Raw genomic sequence first — 18,766 nt, 5'->3', positions numbered from 1 at the left:
ATATTTTTATGTGCTTATTGGCCTTTTATATATATCAGGATCATTCTCTGTTGATTTTTTTCTCTCGAGTTTGAGTTGTTGTCTTATGGTTTCATATGTTGGATAATATTGGACTATATCCTGGACATTGTGAATCCTACATTGTAGAAAATCTGGATTCAAGTATGTTCTTTCAACAAATTTGATTATTTTATTTTAGTAGGTGGTTACCTTGTCTGAACTTAAACTTCTTGCTTCTCTGTTGTGAGCAACATATGGAATCTCGTTTCAGTTCTTTTGTCCTTAGCCGGGCTGCATGGAATCTTCTTCACATATATATGATTCGGGAGTCAGCCAGAGATTTGGGAAGAGTTTATACACAAAATTTGGGGCTCCCCGCTCTACCTCTCATTTATTTTCCCCGTCACACACAGTTTACAGCTGTTGTAGTTGTCCTGAATTCTGTGGTTGAACTAGACTGTGGGTTTCTAAGTTTTTAAAAATGTGGCAGTGACTGAGGTTGTAAACAGTGGCAACTCACCCTTTTTCTAAGTGTCAAACTCCCTTCAGTTTCTACTTGTTTTTTGTTCACTTTTTTTAGTGACTTCAGGTAATTGTTTTTTTATATTTTGTCCAGAATTTGTAGACATTATGTTTGATAGGGTTGGATTCAGTAGTAGCTGTTCGACTGTAACCCAGAATCAGAACCTCTGTCCTATTTTTGTTAACTTGTTTCTTCAGGTGGCATAGAAATTTCCTCTGAATGGCTATTCTAGTAATACTTGCCTTTAAATTTTTAACAAATAGTTTGCAAGATTTATTTTGATCATCATCAATAATTTTTAAATATCTATGATTCATTTGGCATACAAGGCAAAATCTTTAGCGTTGGGGGATTATACTCTTCATTGTTTGAATTCAAGAAGGTTAGATTATCAGATTGTTTCTGTGAGTTTCTGTCCCGCCCCCCCCCCCATAGATTTAGCTACTCTAGGAATATGGCTTTAATTTGCATGCATGCCTTTTGGAAACATAGCAAACGTTATTTCACACATAACTTTACATGCAATTGTAGTTATTTGAAACCAAAGTAAGAATTTTGGGTATTCCATAAAATTAATTATAGGAAAACTATAAATATTATGCATGAGTATTTGTAAGTATGTTTGAAATTTATTCATTTCATCAGTATTATTATCCTAATAGCCTAACCAGTAATTATATCAGTGATCTCCTTCTGGGGCCCTTGGAGCTGTGGGGATAAGAAGCATTCCTCTTTATTCCAAGGTTTGTACTATTAGAAACTATCTGTTTTTTACTTGTAAGTTGTCTTCACTGAACACAAAAGGTAACAAGGTGGGTTCATGGTTGGATCTTAAATAAATGGAATATAGAAAGAACTATCCATGTAATTTTCCAAATACTTTTTGTAAAATACAAAATTTCCCATTCTTTCCCACTTTCCTTTAGGGTTCCATTAACTTCAAATGATGATGATGATGATGATGATGATGATGGTAAAGAGAAAATGCAATGTGATGACAATATTAAATCAAAGATGTCACCTGATATTCCCTCTTCAGTATCAACAAGACAACCTTTATCAACTCAGTGTAATTTGGAATTATTATTTCTTAAAGAAAATAATCAGAATGTGTGTGGTTTAAGTGATTCAGAGCATATTTCTTCTATTGATATACTTCCCAAAGGTAAGGTTGTTAGTTCATTTTGAGTATCATTATTAAGTAGTTAGGTTCATCAAATTTTTTTCTTGAGGCATGGTTTATAAACAGTTAATAAGTTAGATCTGTTACGTTATGGATTTACTAACTTTTGCTGTTTAAAATTGCTGGTGAAAAATTTAAAAATAAATATGCTGACAAATGTCAAATGCACCATGGGCTAATACTGTTACTCTGGGAGCAGTATTTAGAAGTAAACCTGCCTAAAGAGCTTCTCTTGGTATCTTAGCTTATGAATTAAAAGGTACCATACCCTGCTTAACAACAGGGATACGTTCTTGAGAAATGCATCGTTAGTTGATTTCGTAGTTGTGCAAATATCGTAGAGTGTACTTACACAAACCTAGATGGTATAGCCTACTACACACCTAGGCTGTATAGTACTAATCTTACAGGACCACCATCATATACATAGTCTGTCATTGACCAAAATGTTTTGTGCAGTGCATGACTGTATATTTATTAAGTTTGGTCTTCTCCTTTTCATAGATAGAAAAATTGGATGCTTAGATAGGTGTAGTGACTTTTTAAAAATCATAACCAATTAGTGGTAAAGCGAAAACCTGAGCCTGGCTAATGGTTTAGTTAGAGAAAATGACACATTTTATTTATGTGGTATTTCAGAATAATAATCCTATGGTGTAGTCTGGCTTTGTATTTGTCATAGATTTTCAGATTGGGATATGGAACCACAACTATATTGAATTTAGAGCTTAGAATTATTTTTCCTTTCTAAAAATTTATGTGAGTGTGTGTGTGTAATTTATATAAACTTTAGCTTCCTTCTCATAGCCTTTCAACAGTAATCCTTATCAGAGTTATTACTGTTATTTGGGTTCCTTTGCTGGCCTCCTCCCATTCTAGAAATATATTTTAGTGGCTCTACTTTTGGCTATTCTCCACTCTACTGTTGGGACCAAAGCAGAGTGAATTCTCAGGAATTATATTCCATAGATACAAGTATAAAATGTGGGTTATGAATACTGTGGTCATTTTGGCTTTATTTTTTATCAGCATAGATTCTTCATAATATAAGTATCTGAACAGAACAGAACACATTGTCAGAAATCTCTGTGAAACAGTTTGATTTCTAATCTCTTTTGTTTAAAATGATAAATTTCATGTCATTTCTTATTTCTGAGTTTTGTTTCCCTTTGTTTTATAGAAAGCCATTCCCGCTCAGACCAAAGTTCCAAGAGTTCTTTAATGAGTGAGATGAAAAACGTCCAGTCCATCAGCCACAGAAAGGAGAAACTATCTCTTGGTAATGTGACTGAAAGGAAAAAACGTGTATCATCTCGGGAATCAAAGAATCCTGCAGACGCTCCCTGTGTGACAGATTTAGAGCAACAGCAGATTTCAAGTCCAGGATTAAATCGGAATAATGAGATAAGTGATTGTACTAATGAAACAAATATTAAAATGCAAAGAAACATCCAGGGCCTTCCTGACACCTCTGAGTCTGCTGGTGAACCTACTGCAGAGCACGTGAGTCAAGTTGAGGGTAATGGCGACTTTCAATTGCAGAAAACTGTGTATGATGCTGACATGGACTTAACTGCAAGTGAAGTAAGCACAATTATTACAGTTTCAACAGGGACTAAAAATAAAAGTAATAAAAAACCAAATGATTGTGGAATGAAAACTTTCAGAAAAGTGAAAGATTCAAGCTCTGACAAAAAGAAAGAAAGATCAAAGAGACAATTTAAAAATAGTTCACATGTGGATATTGAGGAAAAGATTGAAAACAGACCAGAAAGAAGATCTGTTGTTCTGGATGGCAAAGGGGATTCAGAAGATCCAAATTTTATTTTCAATACTGAACAGCTGGCTCAGTTGAACATCCTGAAGAAAATTCATAATGGCTTCGATCAAGATGACAGACAAAGTACACGGTATAATAAAAAAAAGAAAAGAATATGTGTAACAGATGAACCAGAAGAACCGTACTTGTTCTCCCAAAGTTCAGATAAATTCCAACAGGAGAGTAAATTTGATATGGGTCAGAGTTCTCTAGCTTGTAATAAAAGTAAACCTTCTAGACAGACTTTTGTGATTCATATGTTAGAAAAAGGTAACTTGTTCCCAAACCAAAAGGATAAAGAAACCATTTCTGAAAACCTAGAAGCCACAAATGAGTTTCAAACAGTTGATCTTTCCACCAAAGATAATGGGAATTTACATGATTATGAGACCCAAAATTTGTTGGATTTGAAAAAGCATGTCACTGATATGCAACCTGCTCAGCAAAATGAATCAAAAATAAATAAGAAGCTTAGGCAGAAAGTAAATCGGAAGACAGAAATAATTTCCGAAATGAACCAGATATATGGTGATACTGCTAAAGATGCACATGGCCCAGAAAAAGGTAACTTTTTCTTCCAAATCCAGAAGGATAAAGAAACCATCTCTGGAAACCTAGAAGTTTCTAAAGAGTCTCAAATACCTACTCTTTCCACCATCAGTAATGGAAACCTGTGCAATTGTGAGACCCAGGATGTGTTGGGTTTTCAAAAGCAGATCACCAATGTGTCCATTCTTCAGCAAAATGAATCAAAAGTTAATAAGATTAGGCAGAAAGTAAATCGGAAGACAGAAATAATTTCTGAAGTGAATTATATAGATGATGAGAAAAGTGTGTATTGCCCAGGAAAGGATAACTCTTTCTTCCTAACCCAGAATGATACGGCAATCATCCCTGAAAACCGAGAAGTCCCAAGTGAGTTTACAATACATTCTCTTTCCACCAAAGATAGTGGAAACCTGTATGATTTTGAGACTCAAGATGTTTTGAGGGTGAAAAAGCCTGTCCGTGATATGCAGGCTGCTTGTCAAAATCAATCAGAAATAGATAAGAAGCTTAGGCAAAAGGTATGTCGGAAGACAGAAATAATTTCCGACATCAACCAAATATATGAGAATAATGACAAAGGCATACATGACCCAGGAAAAGGTAACTTATTTTCTCTGGCCCTAAAGGATAAAGAAATCATCCCCAAAAGCCTAGAAGACTCAAATGAGTTTCAAACAGCTGGTCCTTCCACAAGAGGTAATAGGGACCTATGTGATTATGAGACTCAAAACATTTTGGGGATGAAAAAGCATGTTACTGATATGCCACCTGCAAAGCAGAATGCATCAAAAATAAATAAGAGGCTCAGGCAGAAAGTAAGTCGGAAGACAGAAATAATTCTGGAAATGAACCAGCTAAATGAATTTAATGACAAAGGTGTGCATGACCCAGAAAAAGATGACTTCTTTTCCCTAACCCAAAAGGATAAAGAAACCATTTCTGAAAACCTGGAAGTCACAAATGAATTTAAAACAGCTTATCTTTCCACCAAAGATAATGGAAATTTATATGAGTGTGAGACCTGGAATATGTTGGATATGAAAAAGCGTGTCACTGATAGGCAATCTGCTCAGCGAAAGGAATCAAAAACAAGTAAGAAGCCTAGGCAGAAAGTAAATCGGAAGACAGAAATAATTTCTGAAATGTTCCAAATATATGAGGATAATGATAAAGATGTGCCTGGCCCAGAAAGCTATACAAAAGATCTTGATCTTAAAATAAATAAATCCAAACAAAGACTTGAATGCCAAGGTATTATCAGTAGAAACTGTATGGAAATCAACAGTAATGAAAAGGAAAATTGTGATCAAATTTCAAATCCTTGTAAACTTGTTAAAAAGCCTGGGAAAGAATCATCAGGCAGGGCAAGGAACGTTTTGGCAAAAAGTGAAAACAAACCTATTTTGCAGTTAACAGATTCTTCACAGACTTGTATCTCCTTAGAATCGGGTTTAAAACATGTTCCTAATGAAGCAGATTCTGATCCTGGAAACCAAATGGAATTACGTAACGATCTAAAGCAAAGCACTACAACTCTGAATAAAAACAGAGATATCCCCTCTGTGGAAGTGATAAAAGAAGGAGAGTGCCAGGTCAGAAAAGTCAGTAAGATGCCATCCAGATCAAAAAGGAAGACCTTCAGAGATCCTTCTCCAGAGAGCTGTGAAGTAACCAACACCATTCAGGGAGTATCAGTTGAATCTGAACAAGCCGATAAGGAAAAAAATTTGGAAAATAATAAAATTGTCACAGTTAAGCCAGACTTTTACACAAAGGTGTTGACGTCTTTATCTCAAATATATTCACCTAATATACAAGAGTCTTCCTTTAACAGTGTTCATGAAGGTTCAATACCTTTAAGTATTTCTTCTAGTAAAAATCTGATAATAAGAGAAAATTTTGCCCTGGAGAGCTCACCAATCTTTCAAGTAAGTGAGGATGTGCATGAGAAGGTGGAAGGGATGAAATGTAAAGTCAGCCAGAGGACACAAAAATCAGAAATAGGTAGGTCAATACCTGAGGTGATCAAGTTTTAAAAGTGTATTTTTTTTCACTTAACCAGTAAAATATTTCCTTTTATAACTGATATTTTTATAGAATTTAAAAACAGTATTTAACTGTGTTGCCTGATCTATGGAAGCAATATGAAGCAATTTTAAAAAGGTTTAATACTTTGGGAAGATAACCGTGAGAATGTCTTGGACTTTTATAACCTAAAAAACGGATTTGGCCTTCACCACAAAGTTCTCCGATAATGGCATTAGGCAGATAATTTATTTCCTCATATGTTTGAAGGAAATTGAGTGTTTTCAATGTGTATAATAATGCATTGCCCTGGTTTGTTTAACAAAGCCACCTGCAAGTTTCCTAAGGGCGAGACTCTCCAACAGCGTATATTTAATGTGATCAAAGCATTGTTCTAGATGTTTTAGAGGATTAAAAAATAACCAATACCAGCTCCCTTTCCTCAGAATACATGGATGTAAAAGTAACAAACAGTGTTGAAATGTGGTAAATGGTGTAATAAAAGCACACACATTATGCTGAGGGCTATAATTGGGAGTCATTTGACTAGAGGAACCTGCAAAGGCGTCATGAAGGGAGCATTTTAGGCCCTTAGGGACAGGTAGGCTTTTGACCTTCAGTGTTTCTTCTTTGCCCCAGTTATTAAAATAGTATTCACTGAAGAAAATTGGAAGTAGAGAATCAGAAAATAGCAGGAAAAACAGTCATCTGGGAAACTGCAGTCAACATTTTGACACATGCATACAGACTTGAATCTATGGATTTTAAATAGATACTTGAAATCCTATTATATATAACATTACTCATCCCACTTTTTCCCCTTAACATTGAATCCTAAGGATGTTCCTTTGTTAATAGAAATTTTGTGACATTTGACATTCCCATGTCAATTACAGTTTTCTACGGGGAGCCTAGCATTTCCAGTACATGTGTGTGGAACACTAGGATTTTGATGGATCAGGCTGCTCCAGTAGAAGGAATACTGGAGGGAAGGAAGGAGAAAGGTCTAGAGCTGCAGGACATGTTAGAGGACAGGAGCCATCTTTCGTCTCTGCTCCTCATGGTGCCTTTCACAGAGTGAGCCACTGATGACCAATGTTCCATGAATGCACATTAATTTGTGTGATTCTGTGAAGAGAGTTGAATCATGAAGAATTGTTATCAGCCTGTATGTGATTTCAGAATAAAATTGTTGCAGGCCACTTTGGTAGTTTATTTCAAATTTTAAGTCTCTTTTCCTCTCTTTATTGCTAGAAAAAAATTAAACATTTACAAATAATTTCAGTGTTACTATTGTAATGTTTAAAATTATAACTTATTGTTAAGTTTAAAAATTTGCTACCAACAATTTGCAAGCCATTAAATATCCCATATCTTTTCCATCTCTCTCTCTCTTTTTACAAATATTTCTGAAAATAATATTCTTTTCAGGAGATAGAACACTACAGGACTTGACAAATACCAATTTTGTTTCAAATAACACTGCTAAATCTGACAGTAAGTCAGAAGGTCTGTCTTCAGAGCTACCAAGCCGGAGAAGAAGGTGTACTCCTCTCGATTTAAAAGAGCCAAGTCTCAAAAGGTATGTATTTCAATGATATTCAGTGATTTCACTGTGATATTATATATGTTTTTTAAAAAATTCCTGCCTGAATTAGCATTTGAGTACTTCTGATTATCGATAAAACGTATACTGTTGACTTGTAACAACCACAGTATGATCTGGGTAAGAATTGAAGAAAGGTCTTTTATTCTTTGAACAGACTTTTAAAACTAATTTGTTGCCTATGATTTGCAAACCAGCGTTTCAATATCTGTTACCCACATTTATTTATTTTCTACCTTGTCCTTCAAAGAATTCAAAGTGGTTTATATGTCCTTTGGCCTCAAAGAACAGCACTCCTTTTTCTTTCTTTTTTTAAACTTCAGACATACCCCAACAAAGAGAAAATAGTACCTCCCACCCCCATGTATCCATCCCTCAGGTTCAACAGTCATCAATATTTTGACATATTTACTTCATCTATCCTTTTTTGTTGTGGTATTTTTTAAAGCAAATGCCTAATATTGGGTCATTCACTTCCTAAAACATTTCCATATATATCTCTGAAAAATAAGAACTTCTCAACCAAACTGGACAACAATGATCACATCTAACAAAGTTATCAATGTTATCATCTAATAGCTAATTCCTATTCAATATCTATTCAAAATCTATTCAGATTTCCTTGATTATCTCAAAAATGCCCAAATGCCTTTTACATGTGTTTTATTCAGAATCTCATTTTTTTAAAGAATAAATGAACCTGATCGTATTTGGGACAGTATTTTCAAAAGGATAGAGAAAAATATTGTTAAATGTTCACTTCTTTATGTTGTTTCAGTGTTTGGTTTTTTTATAAAATTAGATATTGGAGGTTCTGGCAGGTATTTTAAAACAATAACCAGCAGATGGCAGCAATACAGGAGAGGGTGCAAGAGAAGCAAATTAAAAGTGAAATAAAGGACCCAAGGGCTTTTTTTAAAAAACAGCTTTATTGAGCTATAGTTCACAAACCATACATCTCTCCATTTAAAGTGTACAAATCAGTGGTTTTTGGTATATTCATGAATATGTGCACCATCTCCACAGTCAATTTTAGATTTTCTTCACCTCAAAAACAAACCCCATGCCCTTTACCTATCGTTACCATACCCCCCAGCCCTAGGCAACCATTCATCTACTTCCTGTCTCTATAGATTTCCCTGTTCCAGACATTTCCTATGAATGGAATCATGTGATATGTGGTCTTTGGAGCTGGCTTCTTTCATTTAGCATAATGTCTTCAAGGTTTGTCCATATTGTAGCATGTATCAGTATTTCATTCTTTTTTATGACTGAATGATAGTCTGTTGTATAGATACACCACATTTTGTTTATCTATTTGTGTATTGGTGGACATTTGGTTGTTTCCACCTTTTGGCTATTATGAATAATGCTGCTATACACATTTGTTTGCAAGTCTTTTTGTGTACATATGTTTCTCTTCTCTTGAGTGAATTGCTTGTTGTGAACTCTTGTTGTGAATTGGTGGGTCATTGGTAGCTCTATGTTTAATCAGTTCAGGAACTGGTAGACTGTTTTCCAAAGATGCTACAGCATTTTACATTCCCACCAATGGTGTGCGAGAGTTCTGATTTCTCCCTATCCTCGCCAACACACTTATTATTATTTGACTTTTTGATGATTCTAGCCATACCAGTGGGTGTGAAGTGGTGTCTTATTATGGTTGTGATTTGCATTTCCCTGATGACTAATGATGTTGAGCATCTTTTCATGTGCTTATTGGCCATTTGTGTATCTTCTTTGAAGAAATATCTATTCAGATCCTTTGCCCTTTTTTTAGTTGGGTTGTCTTTTTATTATTGAGTTGTAAGTTAAACTTTTTATGTTGGACTAATTTTAGACCTACCAAAAAGTTGTAAAAATAGAATGGAGGTTTCTCATATGCTCCTCACCCAGCTTTCTCTAATTTTAACATCTTACATACCCATGGTATGATTTTCAAAACTAGAAAATCTTATGCTGCAGTACTGTTAACTAAACTATAGACTTCCACTAATATCTCTTGCTCTTTTAGAATCCTATCCAGGATCTCACTTTGCCTTTAGTTCTTGTTTCTCCTTAGTCTCCTCTAGCTGCTGAGTGTGGCAGTATTTTATTCCTTAACCTGGGTGGCAGGTGCATCAGCTTTTACTTGATTGTTTTTAAATTGTATGTTTTCATATATTCTTACATGTATGCTAACGTTCATAATAAAAAGGAAATATGTAGGTAACATGTATAAAATCTATGTTGATAAATTTTTCTTAAACTTTAATAGTTCCCACCATCACAGAGTATTTCAAATATATGGCAAAGCTTGTGATTTGAGGAAACAGCTTTCTACTGATATGAAGCAGCAATTTTCTTCTCCATGCTTCACAGCAAAAGCAGTAGTTTTGTGTTATTATTGTTAATGTTCCCTTTTTTTCTACCTTGCAGGAAGATGAGAAGATAAGGTGAATTTATGGATTCTGGTTTTTCTGAATTCTCAAACCATAACCTCTCAAAACAGATATATAAATAGGATCAAGAAAAGGAAACGCGTTTTGAAAAGTTTTAGGTTTTTTTTTCGTCTTCTGCGTTTTCCTGGAGTGTTGATTTATCCAGTCTTATGTTTAGATATATGCGCCTAAAGTAGCTGTTTTGTAATATTAAACTTAGGAAGTCATTTTGGTTATCCTGTAACTTATCCACCTGCTCATTTAAGCTTCTTTCAACCTCACAGCCCTTAACTAAACAATAGCTATTAACCTTTTAGCCAAATAAAATGTATTATAAATACTTTGCGCATTGGTTTTCTCACTGTATGCCAAGCTGTCTTGTTTTGTTTTGTTTTTAAACCGTTCAGTATATGGGAACATCTCAGAGGTTTTAAAAGTCACCCCCTGCCCCAGCCAGTCTTCTCTCACCCTTCATTCCTCTCCTTGCAGAATTACTTGTGTTATATGTAATCTGATGACTTGGCTGAGGGGGTTAACCTTTCAGGCTCTTTTGAATTTGGTTTTTATGACTTTATTTTAAAGCTCACCTACTATTCCAGTCATGAAAAGTAATAAATCCTATTCATATCTGAGCTCAAGGTACATAGCTCACTGCATTCAAATGACCAGTCAAATTGTATTCTGCCTAAATGGGAAAGCTTTCTTAAACAATATCTGACAAGTAAAAGGGTAGGCCCAGAAATCTGCATTTCTAGCAAACATTTCAGAGAATTTGGGGGTAGATTGTCCTAGGAGCAAACTTTGAGAATTGCTGTAGGAGAAGAGAGTCCCACAGAACTTGCTCACAAGACCAGCAGTGTCGGTGGAGTGGAGGCCAGAGGCTTTGTTACAGGCACGGTGTACACAGTGTTGGGGAGCTCGGCACCCTGACAGCCCTTGATCCCTTTCCTGCAGCCCTGTTACTTTCAGCCTTTGGACTTCCTGTAGTCATCATTCTCTGGTATTATATTTTTGTTCCTATTGCTTATTTCTATTTTTTTCTCCTTTCTATGAGATTTGTCTTTTCTTTTTTCCCTTCCCATGCAAATTATTTTTCATTTTATATAGTCAAATTTGTCAACCTTTTTTTTTTTTTTAGCAGCGGAATTTGGTCACAGTAAGAAACAATTTTCCTATTCCCAGATTATCAAGACATTTACCCATGATTACATTTTGTTTTTACATTTAAATTTCTGACCCATGTGGATTTTGTTCTATTGTATAGGGTGAGGTATGAATGCAATTTTGACCTTTTTCCAAGTGACTCCCCATTAATTTAAAAATTTGTGTTTTCCACTATTGATTTGAAATGACACCTTCTTTTTTCTTTTCTTTTTTGTGAGGAAAATTGGCCCTGAGCTAACATCTGTTGCCAGTCTTCCTCTTTTTGCTTGAGGAAGATGGTCGCTGAGCTAACATCTTTGTCGATATTCCTCTGTTTTCTATGTGGGATGCTGCTACAGCATGGCTTGCTGAGCAGTGTGTAGGCCCACGCCCAGGATCCAAACCTACGAACCGTGGGCTGCCGAAGCGGTTCTGTGCCACCAGGCTGGCCCCGAAATGCCACCTTTTTTTATGTTGTATTTCCATGTGCAGTTAAATTTATTTCTCCATTTTCTCTTCCCTTCTACTAGTCTGTGTGTCTTTTTTATGCCCCACTACCATACTCTTTATTTTATTTTATTTTATTTTATTTTATTTTATTTTATTTTTTAAGGATTGGCACCTGGGCTAACAACTGTTGCCAGTCTTTTTTTTCTGCTTTGTCTCCCCAAACCCTCCCTGTACACAGTTGTGTATCTTAGTTGCAGGTCCTTCTAGTTGTGGGATGTGGGACCCCGCCTCAACGTGGCCTGACGAGCGGTGCCATGTCCGAGCTCAGGATCCAAACCCTGGGCCGCTGCAGCGGAGCACTCGAACTTAACCACTCGGCCACGGAGCCGGCCCCCATACTCTTTAAATTATAGAGACTTTAGGGAAGTTTCAAAGTTTCCCTCATAGAGGTTTACACATTTCTTGATAAATTTATGCCTTGATGTTTTACCTTTTTTTCTTAGTAATATAAATGGAATCTTCTTTTTGATTCTCTCTTCTAATTGATTATTCTTTACATATATGAAGATTATTGATTTCTGTATGTTAATTACTAAACTCTGTTATTGTTTGTAGTATATTCCTGACATATCTCCTGAAAACTAAGCTGTCTTTACTTCTTTTTTCCCCAATTCATATGCAGCTCATTGCTTTTTCTTGTCTAATTGCATGGCTGCTACCTTAAGTAAAGTGTTAAATAGTGGTAGGTATCCTTGTCCTGTTCCTGATTTTCGTGAGAATGCCTCCAGTTTTACCCATTTAGTAAGATGCTGGGTTTGAGCTGGTTATGTATATTTATAATCACATTAAAGTACTATCTATCAATTATTATTCAGTGCTTTTTAGAAAAATCATGAATGAGTGTTGAATTTTGTCATGTGACTTTTGGCATTGATGGAGATTGTATTCGTTATTGTATTTATTTTATAAATTGTTATAATTTATAACAAGAACTGAAAAGGCAAAAGGGACCAGTGGAGTATCGTCAAGGAAGTAACTAGGAGAAGCACCCAGCACCTCCAGGGCTGAGGGAACAGGACAGGATGTAGTTACTGAAGTTAGGAAGAGTTCCAGGACTCTGGTGAAAGAGTACAACTGGCTGGTGCTGTCTCTGAAGCACTATGACAAGGCTGATCTGAGTGTGGAAAAGCTGCGAACTGGAGCCACCTGTTGCTACTGAAGTCAGTTGTTCCTGCCAGGATGAACTATTTCTGTGTCGATGCTGGCAGGAACAGGAAGCAAACAGGAAGGAAGAAACTTCTCCTGCCTCTTCCCTCCTTCCAGCTTGCCTCTATCATCTTCTATTGCCAGAGACTAAAAGGGAGCCTGGCAAAGGAGAAGTGTGATTTGCAAAGGCCTAACCTTAACAAAGTGGAGTAGAGAAGTGTGGATTTGATGCTGAAACACAATATATCTTAATAATCAGCACAAAAATGACACATGATAGCTTAGTGTGATGAACTATGTTCATTAATTTGTTGATACTGTAACATTCTTGTTTTCATGGACTAAATCCCAGTTTTTAATGTATGCTAGCTATCGTCTCTCAGCTCCAAGGCCATCTCTCTCTACTTTGCTCTGTGATGCAGGAACACAACAAATCAGATTGTTTCTTTGCTGGCTGACTCTTTTTTAGCTTCTGTCAATAGGAGGTGATAGAAGGGGATGAAAAGTCAGGAAGAGGGAAAAGGAACTTGCTCCTGCCTATTTGCTTGCTTTTCCTGTCAGCATTGCGTCAGCAGTGGTGCTTCCCTCAGGCCAGCAGTTGGCTCCAGTCACCAGTTGGTTAGCACTCCCAGAACCAGTCTCATTATGCCCCCTTGGAGGTAGCAGCACTACTTGGGCTGTGCGCCCTCATAGACCTGAGGCCTAGCTCCTCAGGGGGCCTCCATCAGGCTCCTGAGGTGGCAGCACCATCCTGGCCACATGCCATCCTTTGAGATCTGAGTTCCAACTCCTGGAAGCCCTTTTCCTAGCACTTGAGGTATTAACAGTGGCCGAGCAGTGCCCTCCCCTCAAGGTCTCTTCCAAGTTTCTAGGTTCTAATAATCCCAGCCTTGTCCTTTTCTTACCCAAGCTTGTTGTTGTACATTGCTGGAGGGAATGCACAATGATAACAGCTTTATAGAAAAAATTTTGATGATATCCAGCAAAATTTCATATGTGTGTAAAATCATTCAACCCAGCAATCTCACTTTTAGGAAACTATACCAAAAATTCTCTTGAAAAAATACAAAAATCTCACTATGACATGCGTTGTAATAGCGAAAAAGGAAGAAAAAAAAAAGCAATCTAAATAACCATAAATAGGGGACAGCTAACTTGAAAGCTGCCCAAAATGAATGAAAATAACTACCAAGTTGGTGACAAACACAGAGATACTTGACCTCAGAAAAGGAATTTTGAATTTGTGTCTTTATTAGGGTATACTCTAAGGATAAAAAGAATGTAAAAAATCTTAAACTTTCAGGGAGTGACATCGGCATCATGTTGGAGTGAGTTCCCTTTGTCTCTCCCCTCTAATTTACAACTAAATAGACATCCATTAACCAACAGAGGATTCCTACACAGCACAACAGGATGCCTGAGAGATCCATGCAGCTATACATCTGAAGGTGGGTGGACTGGACCCTTGGGAAGCAGTGGAAGTGGGGGAACACCCCCCACCTCCACCCTACTCCCTGCTGTTGGGAGTGATCCAGGTTGCAGATCCTCATAGCAGTCAGCATGACTGTGAATGGAACTGGGGGCAGCCTGGCCCATACATGAATGCTTGCGGAGCCCAGCTGGCCTTGCCTGTAGGAGCTCCCACTGTGCTGCAGTGGCCCCAACCATGTGAATGCAGAGCAGCTGACTGGAACAATTACGAGCAGACAGAGCAGGGACAGAAAACAACCCCTGTCCCTCTCCCCCAATGGTGGCAGGTGGAGTCTGTGACTGGTAGCAACAGGAACCACAGTGGAACTGGTGACTCAGCCCTGCATGGCAGCAACTCTGACACAAGCTCCACCAGCAGCAGGAGGTTGTATATAAGTCCCTGGGTCCACAGGCCCCCCCACCAGAAACAGTGATATCTGTGAACCCAGAACCCCTGGCATCGGTGCAACCAGCACCCCAAGACAACTCAGGAACAGCAGTGCAGGTGGTACACAAGACAGCAGCATCCAAGGCCATGGAGAGCCAGTGGAGGAACATGAGACCCAGGTGACCAAAACCAAAGTAACCAAAGCTGTACCCAAATAAGAAAAGGTGATTACTACCACAAATGCACTGTAGTTCATCAAACACCATAATGAACTACAGTAACATTACAGAACAGGACAATGACAACTCTCCAGAAACCAAACGTGAAGTGACAGAAGACTACAGTCTAACTGACAGAGAATTCAAAATAGCTGTCATAAAGAAACTCAGTGAGTTACAAGAAAACTCAGTGAGCTCAAGAATAAAATTAATGAACAGAAGGAATACTTCACCAAAGAGATTTAAGCCCTAAAAAAAACCTAAACAGAAATTCTGGATGTGAAGAACACAATTAATGAGATAAAAAATAAGGTAGAAAGCATAAAAGATAGAGTAGACCTTATAGAGGAGAGAATTAGTGGACTCAAAGATAGAAACCTAGAAATGTTTCAGGTGGAGGAGAAAGAACTAAGATTATTTAAAAATGAAGAAATTCTCTGAGAAATATCTGACTCAATTAGGAAAAGTAACATAAGGATTATGGGTATCCCAGATGGAGAAGAGAGGGAGAAAGGAGCAGAGAGCTTGTACAAAGAAATGAAGCTGAGAACTTCCCAAACCTGGATAAGAAACTGGACATACAAGTACATGAAGACAATAGAACTCCTAATTACATCAATAAACAAAGACCATCTCCAAGGAATATAATATTGAAACTGCCAAAAGTCAATGACAAAGAAAAAAATATTAAGGGCAGCAAGAGAGAAGAAAATAACCTACAAAAGAACCCCCATCAGGCTTTCAGCTGATTTCTCAGCAGAAACCATACAGGCTAGGAGAAATTGGAATGATATGTTCAAAATACTGAAAGACAACAGCTATCAGCCAAGAATACTCTGTTCAGTGAAATTATCCCTCAGATATGATGGAGAAATAAAACCTTTCCTAGATAAACAAGAGCTGAGGGATTTCATCACCACTAGACCTGTCTTCAAGAAATGATAAAGGGAGACCTCTTACCTGAAACAAAAAGGCAAAGGTTTACACAGCTTTGAGCAATGAGAGATAGACAAAATTAAAAAAAATTGTAGATCTCTATCAGAATAGGTTAGCAAACAATTATAAAAGATAAAGGGAAAGAAAGTATCAAAAATAAGCACTTCATTTTAGTCACAAATTCCCAATACGAAAAATAAGTTGTGACATCAAAAACATAGAAGAGGAAGAGCAAAGGGATGGAACCTGATTAGGCTAATGGAGATAAGAGGCTGTCAGAAAATAGACTGTCTCATCTATGAGATCTTTTATACAAACCTCATGGTAACCACAAAACAAAACATAAGAGCAGAGTCACAAATCAAAAGTAAAGAGAAAACCATCACAGAAAACCACCAAACTGATATACCAGTCAGAAATACAAGGAAAAAGAAACAATGGAAATATAGAACAATATGAAAATGAGATAAAATTGCAGTATTAAGCCCTCATGTATCAATATTCACTCTAAATGTAAATGGATTGAATTCACCAATCAAAAGACATAGAGTGGCTAGATGGATTGAAAAACAAGACCCAACAATATGCTGCCTCCAGGAAACACCCTAAAGGTCTCAGCTCTAAAGGATCTCAGCTCTAAAGACAAACATAGGCTACGATTGAAGAGATGGAAGATGATACTCCAAGCAAATCGCAAGCAAATAAAAGCGGGTAAAGCCATACTTACATCAGACAAAGTGGACTTCAAGATAAAAAAGACAAGGAGAAACAAAGGTGGGCATTATATAATGATAAAAAGGACATTCTGCCAAGAAGACATAACACTCATTAATATATATGCACCTAGTACGGGAGCACCAAAGTATATAAAGCAACTATTAACAGACCTAAAGGGAGAAATTAAGAGCAACGCAATAATAGTAGGGGACTTCAATACCGTACTTACATCAATGGATAGATCATCCAGACAGAAAGTCAACAAGGAACCAGTGGCCTTAAATGAAACACTAGACAAGATGGACTTACTAGATATACGTAGAACATTCCATCCAAAAACAACAGAATATACATTCTTCTCAAGTGCACATGGAACATTCTGAAATATAGACCATATGTTGGGAAACAAAGCAAGCCTTAATGAATTTTAGAAGATTGAAATCATATCAAGCATCCTTTCCGACCACAATGTTATGAAATTAGAAATCAACTACAAGAAAAAAGCTGGGAAAGTCATAAATATGTGAAGACTAAACAATGTGCTACTGAACAACCATTGGATCAATGAAGAAATCAAAGGAGAAGTCAAAAAATACCTGGAGGCAAGTGAAAATGAAAACATACTAACTCTTGTGGGATGCAGCAAAAGTGGTACTAAGAGGGAAATTTATAGCAATATAGGCCTACCTCAACAAACAAGAAGAATCTCAAATAAATATTCTTAACACCTAACAGAAATAGAAAAAGAACAAAAGTCCCAAATTCAGTAGAAGGAGGGAAATAATAAAAATCAGAGCAGAAATAATTGAAATATAGACTAAAAAAACAGTAGAAAGGATCAATGAAACTAAGATCTAGTTCTTTGAGAAGATAAACAAAATTGACAAACCCTACCCCAACTCACTAAGAAAAAAAGACAAGGCTCAAATAAATAAAATTAGAAATGAAAGAGGAGAAATTACAACATATCACAGAAATATAAAGGATTATAAGAGAGTATTATGAAAAGATATTACGCCAACAAATTGGATAACCTAGAAGAAATAGATAAATTCTTAGTCTCATACAATCTCCCAAAATTGAATCATGAAGAATTACAGAATCTGAATAGACCAATCACAAGTAAAGAGATTGAAACAGTAATCAAAAACTTCCCAAAAAACAAAAGTCCAGGACCAGATGGCTTCTCTGGAGAATTCTACGAAATGGTCAAAGAAGATTTAATACCTATCATTCTCAAACTCTTCCGAAATATTGAAGATGGAATGCTTCCTAACTCATTCTATGTGGCCAACATTACCTTGATACCAAAACCAGACACAGACAACATAAAAAAGGAAAATTACAGGCCAGTATCACTGATGAATACAGATGCTACAATCCTTGACAAAATATTAGCAAATCGAATTAAAATTAAAATTTAAACAATACATTAAATACATTAAAAGGATCATACACCATGATCAAGTGGGATTTATACCAGGGACAAAGGGATGGCTCAACATCCACAAATCAATCAATGTGATACACAACATTAACTAAATGAGATATAAAAATCACATAATCATCTCAATAGATGTATAAAAAGCATTTGACAAGATCCAACATCCATTTATGGTAAAAATTCTCAATAAAATGGGTATAAAAGGAAAGTGCCTCAAAATATTAAAGGGTATATATGACAGACCCACAGCCAACATCACACTTAACAGTGAAAAACTAAAAGCCGTTCCTCCAAGAACAAGAACAAGACAAGGGTGCGCAATCTTGCTACTCTTATTCAACAGACTACTGGAAATTTTGGCCAGAGCAATTAGACGAGAAAAAGTAATAAAAGGGATCCAAATAGGAAAGGAAGAAGTAAAACTCTCACTGTTTTGGAATATGACATCATTATCTATATAGAATATCCTAAAGAATCCACTAGAAAGCTATTAGAAATAATCAACAACTGCAGCAAATGTAGAAAATCAACATAAAAAAATCAGTTGTATTTCTATACACTAATAATGAAGTAGCAGAAACAGAAGTCAAGAACACAATCCTATATACAACTGCAACAAAAATAATAAAATATCTAGGAATAAATTTAACCATGAAAGTGAAAGACCTA

The 18,766-nt window shown here is 36.4% G+C and overlaps 1 protein-coding gene across 6 annotated transcripts in view; it reads left to right on the top strand.

Moving 5' to 3' along the window:
• Positions 1-10,466, top strand: part of LOC124233441 (shugoshin 2-like) — a 28,542-nt gene extending 18,076 nt beyond the window's left edge. For all 6 annotated transcript variants that reach the window (XM_046650543.1, XM_046650542.1, XM_046650545.1 and 3 more), the window contains 4 exons: positions 1,450-1,688; positions 2,887-6,078; positions 7,531-7,681; positions 10,124-10,466. In XM_046650543.1, coding sequence (XP_046506499.1) covers positions 1,450-1,688; positions 2,887-6,078; positions 7,531-7,681; positions 10,124-10,139 — 3,598 coding nt within the window. In that variant the 3' untranslated portion in view covers positions 10,140-10,466. The remainder of the gene's footprint in view (positions 1-1,449; positions 1,689-2,886; positions 6,079-7,530; positions 7,682-10,123) is intronic.
• The last annotated feature ends 8,300 nt before the right edge of the window (positions 10,467-18,766 follow it).

The sequence above is a fragment of the Equus quagga genome, unplaced genomic scaffold, assembly GCF_021613505.1.
Source record: "Equus quagga isolate Etosha38 unplaced genomic scaffold, UCLA_HA_Equagga_1.0 203_RagTag, whole genome shotgun sequence".
Taxonomy (NCBI): Eukaryota; Metazoa; Chordata; class Mammalia; order Perissodactyla; family Equidae; genus Equus; species Equus quagga.
This window is presented reverse-complemented; position numbering and strand designations above follow the sequence as displayed.